Source organism: Scomber scombrus, chromosome 6, assembly GCF_963691925.1.
Source record: "Scomber scombrus chromosome 6, fScoSco1.1, whole genome shotgun sequence".
Classification (NCBI taxonomy): domain Eukaryota; kingdom Metazoa; phylum Chordata; class Actinopteri; order Scombriformes; family Scombridae; genus Scomber; species Scomber scombrus.
This window is the reverse complement of record NC_084975.1, coordinates 22,150,856-22,163,365: the sequence shown is the minus strand read 5'-3', so window position 1 is coordinate 22,163,365 and position 12,510 is coordinate 22,150,856. Positions and strand designations below refer to the sequence as shown.

At 40.3% G+C, this 12,510-nt stretch overlaps 1 protein-coding gene across 1 annotated transcript; it reads right to left on the bottom strand.

The window, feature by feature from the left end:
- Positions 1-2,620: 2,620 nt before the first annotated feature.
- taf3 (TAF3 RNA polymerase II, TATA box binding protein (TBP)-associated facto) lies at positions 2,621-9,587 on the bottom strand. Its single transcript, XM_062421277.1, has 7 exons — positions 9,262-9,587; positions 8,567-8,809; positions 5,889-7,735; positions 5,726-5,808; positions 4,878-5,148; positions 4,509-4,615; positions 2,621-2,844 (listed from the first exon to the last, which is right to left on the bottom strand). Exons 1-7 carry the CDS (start codon positions 9,425-9,427, stop codon positions 2,730-2,732), a joined length of 2,832 nt encoding a protein of 943 aa, XP_062277261.1. The 5' UTR covers positions 9,428-9,587; the 3' UTR covers positions 2,621-2,729.
- Positions 9,588-12,510: the final 2,923 nt, after the last annotated feature.

The window sequence follows — 12,510 nt, the reverse complement described above, 5'->3', positions numbered from 1 at the left end:
CGTGGTTAAACTTTAACATCAATCAATACATGTAAACCCATTACCACTTCAGCAATATAGCAACAATTAGATGATTACTGTCCAAACAAGATTTATAAAAACATATCGATGCTTTTACTCTTGAACAACTTTGGCAGGCTTTTCTCTAATAGCTGAGGCTCATTCAGAAGCACACCACACCATTATGTCCAAGAATATATTTTCAAGTATTTCTACTGAAAGAGCCCCTCCAGTCAATGTGATTTGCTTATTGTTGCTTCACTTTTATGTTTGACCTTCACTAAGCAGAATGATGTATGTGCAGAGTTTGACACTAAAGGGCTGTTTTCACATTCATCTGCTGAAGGGGGAAAACTCTCACTGATGCCTGTAAATACAAGCATGATTTTGTGATAAAACAACTAGTTTGGACAATTGGGTCTATAAAATGTTAGAAAGTGGTGAAAAATGTCAATTGCTGTTTCCTAAAGCCTAATTTGATGTTGTTTTGTCCCGACCAGCAGCCAACAACCCCAAAATATTCAGTTTACTGTCATGTAAGACTAAAGAAACCAGTAAATATTCACATTTGAATGACTAAAAACAATTGATTATAAAAAATAGTTAAGGTTTAATTTTTTCAATGGATTAATCAATCAACGGTAGTTAAATGTTTTAAAAACCCTAATATTTTTAGGATAATTAAACTTTTTTGTGTAGAAACCACATCAGACACAAATCATTGCAGTATTTATGTCATTAAACATGTCTGAAGGGGATCTTTAATTAATAATTGGTTAAGCATCAAAATACATCTGGCTTTCTGCTGTAATATCAGCCAACAACAACCATGAAGCCAGCCAGCACCAGTCTGCTGATTGTTCCCAGAATAAATAGACACAGTAAATCTGATAAACATCTAGACCTTTTAGAGTTCAGTGTGTAAAGTCATGGATGACTAGTAATAAATCCTTTGAACACAGTTGATGGCATACTTTTCACTGGTGCGTTTTACTTCAAAGAATGGAAAAAGGGAAATCACACATGCGAAAAACCTGGATCATAAACATGATAGTTGGTTGATAACTTGGAGAAACATGTTTTACTATTTCACAGCACATTCCCACAGAAATCTACTGTAGGTCTTACTAGCTTCTGACAGGCTGTAAATCTTATTTACAGTCTCAGTCATCTATAGGTTATTTTATAGTGGGCAGCAATTTTAGAGCAAGAGCTGGTTTGACGAGGCATGCTTGCAAGATAAGGATTCCACATGCATCAGCCAAGAGACACCTGTTTCATTTTTTACATTCATAATGTGACCAAACATGTTTTTTCTTTTTTTTGTGAGCCTGCTGTCTACATGTGTCCCACAAGCAGCATGTCACAGCGTCTGTGCAAGAAGAATGACACCATGTGGTCATTCAGGGAAAGGCAAAAACAACTCTGCTGCCAACGGCAAAGGAGACATTTTTAGGCACGGAAGATGTTACAAATCAACGCCTGAAAATCCACAATTTATCTTTTGAAAGAGCTTCAACGTGCAATGTGACCATCAAGCACCCCTGCACGTATATAGTGGAGGTGAAGCTCTGAATGAGGATTAGGCACAATAGCCTCAAAATCTAGTCTAATGCACTGAACAGGCTGCTGCAAGGGTGGATCCTGAACTTGAATCTGTAGCTGAACACGGCTTAGAAACATCCAACTCACCACAAATTGTTTCGTCATCAACTGAAATGAGTAGGAACAAATTCAACGTCTGAAACTTGGTTTGTTAAAATATTTTCATTCTATTTTTTTTTTTAAAGCAAATGCAAACAAACAGCTACTGGAGAGAGAAAAAAAAGGTTGGGATAAATGTTTAGAAATCTGTCCAGGTTGAAGAGAAAATAATAATAACGATGGAAATAAGGATACAGAAAATCTGTGTACAGTTTTGATGGTAATGAGATTTACGTCGTTAAGTCTGCGAGTACACAGACTGTTCATCTTTAATATTGAAATATCAGCGAAATGAATGACATTACAAGCACAGCTACAGTATAACTCCAGGACAAATCCATATGAGGGGAAAAAATAAAATAAAAATACAAACTTTAAATTTAAAAAATGTACAGAAATTACAGAAAATCATTCAAGTTAAAAACCAATATCTGAAAATGGATTTAACAAGTCAGAATCCTAAGAACAAAATGCACTTGGCTTGGAAGTTGGTATTTACACATTTTATACACACCCGATGCAATCATCATTATATACATGACATTTCAATGATACTGCAGAAAACTGGGGGGAAGGTCTGATGTAGAGGGCGTTCCTTTTGTGGCAACAGGAAGGGAACGAAAATAAAGACGACGGATGTTAGTTGTTCTCTGGTTCTGCTTTCTGACAAAGTTGAGCTCTGATCTTGTAGAAATCGTCATGGTTTCCTTATACAAACATAATTGTCGTGATCTCCTATGACGGGACATCCAATACAACAAGCAAACCATTTACAGGTGAGAAGGGGAAACCACAGAGCCCACATGAGAACTAAGGCTGGATATGTGCTGGTTAAAGCCTTTTTTTCCTACCAACTCACAAAGCATCATGGCTGACATCATTTTAAAAAATCATCAGAAGTTGGTATCAGCCACAATTTCTTTCTTTCTTTTTTTTTTTTTTTTTTTTTTTAAATTTTACAGCAGTGCCACAAGGGTTCAGTGATGGCTTCAAGTCCAAAAAAAATATGTGCTTTTTGCATAGTCTCAATGCAGTTTGTGTTTCCTTTTCTTGTGTTTTTTGTCCTTCTTCTTGCTGGAACATTTAACACAAAACCACTCCTGGTCCTCGGGAGGGGCTGTAAGGATCCCGACACAAGGCCTGAAGAGAAAGGGACAGTTCAGGTTAGTGAAAAGATGCTGAGGATGCAGCTATTTTTACATTTGCACTAGAGGTCTTACAAATGTGTATTAGTCCCAAACTGCTACAGAAGGCTTGGTTATTTGGCTTCTTTTGGCTTTGGCACCCTGCAAATTTAATAATTTCTGTCAAATAATGATAATATTGTTGAATTAAGTTTAATTATTAGCATGTGGAGAAAGGGAGTCACCTGGACAGCTGTGGCAGTGGTGCAGTTGTTTTCTGTTGACTAAACTATGCTAGTCAGGTTAGCCACTGGATGTATAGTTCATGGCAAATCCAAATGAGAAACCAGAACTGGAAGAGACTCATGTCACTTAGATGTATTGCTTGAAAGTTATAGAGACGCTGGACAAAAAGTGGAAGTGATGAAAAACGGGGGCGGCAACCTGTCTACTTTAAGTTCTGTGAACAATGAAATGTGTGTCGATTTGCATCACTTGGATTCTTCCGTTACATGTTTTGGGCCCCACTATGATGTGTATTTCAGTCGGTCTGTTATGTCTGCTCAGTACTATACCGACAAACCTAAGCTGTAGTGGTCCAGAAACCATCCACTGAATGCCAGGTACTCTCACTACTGATGAATAGACCTCCTTGGCTACAGGGAGCAACCTACAGTAAGCATGTGTAGACTGAGCATAATATTATACAAAAAATACTACACTGCCTATCAAAAACCTTAAACTGTACGGCTGGATTTAAAGTCCCCCTCCATTCAAAAAATGTGTTTTTCTTCTTGTTCTTTCAGTTGGATGATTTCAGTTGAAAACCAGATTTTAAAAAAAGATTTTTGGGGGGCATTTTTGCTTTTAGTGGAAAGTCAACAGTGAAGTGGCACACAGGGAACATGGAGAGAGAGAGATGGGTTTGACACACAACAAAGATCCCAGGCTGCAATTGAACTAGGGATGTTGCGGTTGTGTGGCGTGTACAGCAGGGCTTTTATTTACTTTATTTTTTATTTGGCCTTTATTTAACCAGGTTTGTCCCACTGAGATCAAGGATCTTTTTTAGAGGGAGATCTGGCCAAGACAGCAGCAATACAGTTACTGAACAATTAATCAAAATATGGCCTACTGCAATTTTCAATTCGAAAGGTCCTGGCTTACACGTGATGTTCAACAGACTTAAAAAAACATCTTTATGTGATACAGATCCCGGCAAAAATCACACATAATCGTTTTATGTTTTTCACTGAAAATGAGAATGAGAATAGTAATGTACAAATAATTATTCCCTCTTATATTGCAAACCGCAATTACAATATCACAAACTCAGATTGACTTTAACAACTGGCACAACTTATACATCCATGCTAACCTACTCTCTCTTTCTCTCTCAACCCAATCGGTTGAGGCAGATGGCTGCCCTCCGAGAGCCCGGTTCTGCCCCAGGTTTCTTCCTGTTAAAAGGGAGCTTTTTTTCTTGCCACTGTCCCCAAGTGCTGGCTCATGGGGGTCTCTTTAAATAATATTATGCTCTATATGAAAAGTATCCTGAGATGAATTCTGCTATGATTTAAGTTGAGTTGACTACAACATATGATCTTATTAATACACATCATGGAACAAGGGAGGCCAAAAAAAAAGAAGAGATAAATATAAGGAAATAAAATCTCTTACCAATGATACCAGTCATCACAGTCATCACATCCTATCATGGGACTGCCATCATCAGGTTTGTTGCATCCAGGACAGATCCAAATCTGGTTTCCCCACTCATCTCGAATCTTGGGTAGATACAAATAATGAAAAGTATTAGCAACGTGCTGCTCAATGACAAAATAGCCAATACATAAAAAACACAGGATATCAATAACTAAGCAAAACTTTAACAGTTCTTTTAATTTAGGTGTAGTATTTACTGTTCCGTCAGACTGAGTAAACCTGTTAAATCTGAAATGCACTGCATAGATTTTTGCTTTGCTCGAAGATAAATCACAATTTAAAAATACTGTCACATATACACCAAAGTGTAGAATAAGTACTCACCACGTAGGTACTGACAGTTTCTGTGACTACGCTGCGAACAGGCGTCTTGAGGGAAGCAGCAGGAGAGAGCATAGGAGGCGGGGAAAGCAACGACGACGGGGCAGGAGGTGGTGGGAGTGGGGCAGGAGCAGGGGGCAAAATGGGTATGATTGGGAGGGGAATTGGGGGCGGTGGGGGCGTCCGAGGACGATTCCCAGGTCCAGACTTGGCAGCCGGGGTCTTAGGTGCTGGCATTTTGGGCTCTGAATTTGGAACCACCTTGCTGATAACACTGTGAACAGAGATAAATACAAGTTACCACAAATAGTACAACTAGAATTACTTATAGTATTGACTATTAAAATGCTTTTCTATCTCTATACAGAGTATATAATGTAAAGAATAAAGCATACCCATGTTTCTATACTGATACCGAAACCATTTTTCTGTTTAACAAATTAAGCCAAAATTCACACATTTTAAATTAAGTCTAAATACGAGCAACTGTATAAGAACTTAACCTTAATATAATAGTCTAAAACTTTCAAAATGTGTATTAAAATCAGGCATTATATGATGAAATGTTAAGTAAACCAGATTTTGAGTTTGACCATGCACTTGATGCCAGCTTTTAAAACTACTTCTTACTTTATTAATATTATTGACACAGTCTAGTCGTTGCCAAAAATGATTGAGATTTGATACGCAGCCCACAGACAATATGTCTTCATAACACTGCTGAAGCAAATAAAATAAAAACGTTGGCTTTTAATTGTGCAAGAAAAAGAAGACCCTGTGTAACATGCAAAAGATAGAGGAAATATAACGAGAGTACCAGACGTCACTAGAAATACTTATTCAGTGCTTACATTTTATCCTGGCCAGCTCCAACTCTGAGCGTCAGTCTGGGGATGACTGGAGACGGTAGAGGTGTAGGAGTGTCTACTTTAACCTATGGGGAAAAAAGACATCTCAGTGCCACACCAATGCTAACACAGAGACATAATGACATACCGAACAAAAAAAGGTTACCTTCTCCAATCGAATTCTCTCCTTTTCTTTTTCCTTCTCCTTTTCCCGTTTTTCTTTTTCCCTCTCCTTTTCTTTCCTCTTCTCCTCTTTCTCTCGCTCCTTTTCTTTGGCCTTCTCCCGCTCCTTATCCTTCTCCTTATCTTTCTTTTTCTTCTTCTCCTTCTTGTCTTTCTTCTTGTCCTTATCTTTGCTCTTTATGTCCTTATTCTGGAGGATCGGGGCCAAAGGAGGAAGCATGGTGGGAATGGCGGGCAAGGGGGGCATGCGCAGACAGGCAGACGGGCTGAACAGTGCCGGGATTTCACCCAGAGCAAAGGGAGCGAGTGCAGACTGTTTCTGCCTGTCGTCCTTGCTCCTGTCTTTGCCCTTGTCTCGCTTATCTTTGTCCTTCTTACTTTTTTCTTTATCCTTCTTTTTGTCCTTGTGTTTCTCCTTCTCCTTCTTAGAGCCATCTCCATCTCTGTTTTTTATTTTACCGGAGCTCTCCGGCAGAGGGTAGTCTCGCTGACTGAAGAGCTCATCATCCTTCAGTCCAAACTCCTTCCAGGGCAACTTGCCATCCTTGGAAAACTCCTTGTTCTTATCCCGGTTTTTGTCCTTATTTTTCTCTTTCAGCTTTCCCTTGTCCTTGTCCCGATCTTTGTCTTTCGGCTTGTCTTTCTCCTTCTTCTTCATTTTAGTTTTAAGCTCCTTCTTCAGCTTTTTCTTAACGTCCACTGGTGAGACAAACTTGTTCTTCTCCTCAAAAATCTTGAGCAGAGGTTCAGGAGTCGGCGGTGAAGCCGATCCCGATGACACATATTGTCCGTGACTTGGCGGCGGCGCAGACGGACCACCCTGGTTGACTTTTCGGATCACCTCATTGATTGAATCATCCATAGTCCAATTTCCAAGGCCTGCGTGTGCCTGTAGGTGAAGTGGTGTTGATGTATCTTTTATAGAGTTGCTGGCCCCCATCATGATTTTGGGTGTGGATGGCTCCATAATGGTCAGTCTCCTGGGGCTCGAGAATCCATTGCTATCGGAATCAGAGCCCGATGAGAAAGCAAAAGGATCTGGCTCCCGCTCAGCACACGCTCTGGCGATCACAGCATCGATGGAGTCATCGATGGCTGTATTATCAGGTTCGAGTTTCTTGAAGGGGCCCTCAGCTAACTCTCTGTCCTCTATGTTCTGACGCATATGAATGTTCTCTTTTCCCATCCTCTCACTCAGTGCAGACATTGGTAACTTCTGCACAACCTCCGTCTTGATCTGGGGTTGAGATGTTTTGACTGAAACCATCTTTGGGCTCTTGGGGCTTTTAGGACTCTTTGTCCTGCCTGGGGATTTCTTCCTTTCCTTAGACGGTTTTGGAGAATGGATGGGGCTGCCACCCACTGGAACAGGAATGACCCCTTTAGGGGACTTAGTCCGTTGTCTGCCAGGGGAGGAGACCTTAGGCTTTCTTCCTGGAGTGGTGAGGGCCTTTTGATCAGAGTGTTTCGGTACTACCATCTGAGGTCTGAAGGAAGGCAGCGCCCCAGAAGGTGTTTCAGGTGACAGGGGGTCAAGGCTATCGTGAGAAGGCAGCATTCCAGGGGGAACACGCTGAGGGTTGAGCGAGGTAAGGGGCTCCCTGGGCTCAACCCCCCATTCAGGGCTGAGGCCAGGGTACAAGCGTGGTCTCTTCGAAGTAGGCATCATGCCCATAGCCGCATCTGGACTGTCCAGGGACCTCTTCAGTGGGTGGTTCTCATCGTTGACTGTCTCATCGTCATCCATTTCCTCCTCGTCCTCCTCCAGTGCCACCTGCATAGCTTCAGCTGAGGTACCCATGTCAGGAAGGACCTCTTCCTCTTCCTCTTCTACAAAAAAGGAAATAAGACAAAGAAATAAGTTAATCACTGTTTTCAGTTCGTCTCCCCGGATTCTTACTACCACAAAACCAGATTTAACATGTACACAGTTTATTTTGGAGAGTAGTTTTATACACAGTTTATTAGGTACACTGCCCTGCAATAAATCCTGCCTTCATAAAGGTTTAGTGTTCAATTTTAATTTAAACTGTTCAACTATATGTATATATTGAAAGGCTGTAGGTTGTGATGCTATTAAACAGTATTGTTTGATATTAGGAGGCATTACTAATATTTAATTTATTAATATAAAGCAGTTGGATAAAATATTAGAAACAACAAAACAACAAAAACTTAACTTAATATTGGTATACTTTATTGCAGGGCTGTTGTATTAGATTGCATTTGTTTGCTAGCTGTACCTAATATATTGGCAAAAGGAATATAAAAGATATAGATACAAGAATTAAAAATATATGCTAACATCCCCCCCCATGCACGTTAATGTAGTGGACACGTAGAATTATCATCTTTCTGATGTCAACAAAAACTGAAAATGTATAATCTTCCTAAATGTGGAATTTATGGCAGAGCCGTTGTATTGGACTACAATAGATTAGATTAGATTGCACAGGGGTAACTAATAAAGTTGCTGATTAGTGTATATACACATATATATTCTTTCTTCATGAATATGCAATAACTCTGCAGTGTCTTGTCCAGGTTTTCCACCTGCACATGACAGCTCCCCCCCTCCCCAGGAGCTGGCCACCACAAATAAACCTGTGGAAACTACAGACCAGCCACACAGATGTGCATATAAATAGCATAAAAACTTACCTTCTTGTAAGGAGACCAGGGGTGGCATGTAATCTGGAATGTAATCCTTCCTTTCCTCTGCATCTCGAGCTCCAGGCTGGGGAAACTGCAGGACATTGTTTTTGCTAACAGGAAAGAGCGGCGTTTGTTGGGCAAAGGCCACAGGCTCCAGGTTGTGGACGTAGTCCTCCAGTTCACTCAGACTCACCCCCAGCAGCCTGAAGGCCTGGCTGACATCGTCCAGGACTGGATCAGTTCTTCCATCTGAAATGTAGAATCAAAACAAGCCATTAATAAATATCAGCATGCTTAGTCACTAACTATAATTCTTCTTATTATGCATACTCTATTTTAGTGTTGATGATAGCGTGGGGCAAACGTTTAACAACATAAAAGACATTATGTTGTAGTTACACTGACTGATGTTGACATTAAAGCTAACAAGAAGTAAAGCTCAACAGGTTTCAGACTGAGAGAGTGAAGCCTGACATAGCTAACATTGCTAACTAACATGAATACATGTGTTTTCCAGAGCTGTAAAGCATCAGCCACACTTATAACAATACATGGACGCTGTTTTACTCTCGTTACTGTACTTTTTGACACATCAACCTTTCCTAGGGGGCGCCAGTTCAGACCCAGTTAACAACAACGTGATCGTCTACTTGAGGTTTGTGGGTTTAAAAAGTAATCGGGAAGACACACGAAGCACTTACAGAGCTCTGAGTACCGATGGCAAACCCTGGCCAGCTGCTGGATGTACCGATGCAACACATCGGACAACAGATCGCACGCAGTGAGCTGAACCGCATCCCAGCCCAGCGCTTGGCAGATCTGCGCCACCGACACACGCAGCAGCGAGCGGGCATAGCTCTCACACATCTCGCTGACTTTGTTACGGTCTTAATCCCGGTCAATCCCTCTTCCAAAACATGCCTCCGGTCTTCATGTTTCACGAACCCCGTGAGGGGCTTGAGAAAACCCGCTACGGCGGATAATTTGGGACATCTACTTCAGTAAATATATTGGCGCTTTTGCCAGAGTCGCCATCTTGAATCCAATCGATAGACCCATCCCCGAAAATCTTGACCGCGCATGCGCACAAGTGAGGGTCTGACTACACGGCTCTGCTGTGTTGAGGCGGTTCATCATTGAGCGACGCCGCGCAGGAGCTCAGTCACTGAAAAGGTAGATATTTTAACGTTATTACCCAAACATTTGACCTTTGAGACCGATAAAATACTCGATACTGAAGAGGGGATATATCTAAACAAACGACAGGCGGCCTGCTCACGAAAAACAAACCGTGAACAAGTCGGTTTCGGTTTTCTCTTCTCATTCGCTGAGTCACATTGAAGTGAGAGAAAATACCTGAGTCACTGTTTAACATGTAACTAACTAATAGTATAACTAACTAACCAACTAATTTACCAACTAACTAACTAACTAGACCATTGCATTAAAATCAGGCCAGTGGTGGGGGAAGTACTCATATCATGACATTTTGTAAAGGTGTAAATAAAATACTCTACTTTTAATTAACCATAACTCGTGTCTCAAATGTTTTTTTTCTCCTACAAATAAAGTTCACATATCTCGTTACTTCCCCCTTTCCCCCTCACTAAACATGAGGAATCTCTATTCAAAATACGGAAATAGCCTACATATTAATTCATTTCAGTTTAGCTGTTGAACACCAGATGTCTCCTAATTCACTGTAAAGTCTATTCTCAGCATTTGTTCACTACAGGCTTTAAGTTTACACATCACACTTGAGCAAGTGCTACTTTCCACTTTCAGCAGATGGATGTGAAAACAAACTCTGCACACTGACGCTCAAACATCCAACTACAACACGCAAAACACGTTTGTGTGGAGGGTGACTTTAAGTAAAAGTACATACAGTGCCTATAAAAAGTATTCACCCCCTTGGATGTTTTCCCCCTTTTATTGCTTTTATAAATTGAATCATGGTCAATCAAATTTGAGTTTTTTACAGAATAATTTATTTTTAAAAACCCTCATTAGTGTCAAAGTGAAAACAGATTTCTACAAAGTAATGTCAATTAATTAAAAATGTACAATGTAAAATAGGTGATTGCATAAATATTCACCCCCTTTAAAGTGACTGCCCTAATTCAATAGAGGTCCAGCCAATTCTTGCTAGTATTCTCACAAATAGTGAAATGGAGATCACCTGAGTGCAGTGAATGTAGTATAAAGACACCTGTGTCTGGAAGGTCCAATCACTGGTTAATCAATATTCCTGCTACAATTACACCATGAAAACAAAAGAACATGCCAAGAAACTCCAAGAGAAGGTTATTGAAAAGTATAAGTGAGGGGATGGATACAAAAAAAATCTGAGTCACTGAACATCCCCTGGAGTTCAGTTAAATCCATCATTTAGAAATTAAGGAATATGGCACATGTGTCAATCTGCCTAGAGTAGGCGTCCTCACAAACTGAGTGACCGTGCAAGAAGGAGACTGGTGAGGGAGGTCACCAACACACCTGTGACTACTCTGATGGAGTTAAAAGCTTCAGCAGCTGAGGTGGGAGAGACTCTGCATGCAACAACTTTTGCTTTATGGGACAGTGGCAAAGAGAAAGCCACCGTTGAAGGAAACTCCTATTAAATCTCGACCAGTTCACCAACATGCATGTGGGAGACTCCAAGGTCAACTGGAAGACGGTTCTTTGTCCTGATGAGACCAAAATACTGCACATCACCACAAACGCACCATCCCTACCGTGAAGCATGGTGGTGGCAGCATCATGCTGTGGGGATGCTTCATAGCTGCAGGCCCTGGAAGGCTTGTAAAGGTAAAGGGTAAACTGAATACAGCAAAATATAGGGAAATCCTCGAGGACAATCTGATTCAGTCTGCAAGAGAACTGCGGCGTGGGAGAAGATTTATCTACCAGCAAGACAATGACCCAAAGCAAACAGCAAAAGCTACACAGAAATGGTTTAAAAACAACAAGGTGAATGTTCTGGAGTGGCCAAGTAAAACCCCAGACCTAAATCCAATAGAGAATTTGTTGCTGGATGAACGCTGTTCATGTCTGATCTCCAAGCAATCTGACAGAGTTTGAGCAGTTTTGCAAAGGAGAATGGATTAAAATTGCAGTATCTAGATGTGTAAGCCTAATTGAAACCTATCCACACAGACTCAGTGCTGTGATCGTGGCCAACGGTGCATTTACTAAATACTGACTTGAAGGGGGTGAATATTTATACAATTAATTGACATTACTTTGTAGAAATCTGTTTTCACCTTGACATTAAAGAGGGTTTTTTTTGTAAATTATTTTTTATAAAGGCCATATTATATAGACCATGAGTCAATTTATCCACATCCAATGGGGTGAATACTTTTTATAGGCACTGTAAGTATTAGCACTGAGCATATTGCAGTAAAAGTAGCCTACTTATTTTGTTCCCCTGACTGATATATTATTATATATGACATCATTAGATTATTAATACTGAAGCATCAGTGTTATAGCAACATGGTACTGTTGTAGCTGCTGGAGGTGGAGCTAGTTTAAACTACTTTATACACTAGTTCAGTTCAGTGGTTCCCAACTTAGAGGTCAGGCCACTACCAAAGGTCAACAGATAAATCTGAAGGATCATGAGATGATTAATGGGAGAGGACTTTTTCCCTAATCTTTGATCTTTTTTTGGTGAAATCATTTTGATTTTTAAAATGTATTGAAAATTAAACCATGTGAAAAGTTTGGAAGGAAAATCACTATTTGGTGAAGTACCTCAAAACTGTAGTTTAAGTATAATACTTGAGTAAATGGTCTTAGTTTATACCTAAATCAGGCTGAACTAAACTAGCAGAAACCTTTAGTTCAGCCTCTTTTCAAGGACAATTTAATATTGTCTTTAGCCTTTTTTTAAGTTTCAGTTTTACTTTCAATTTAAAATCATTCAGATATGCAACCTACTA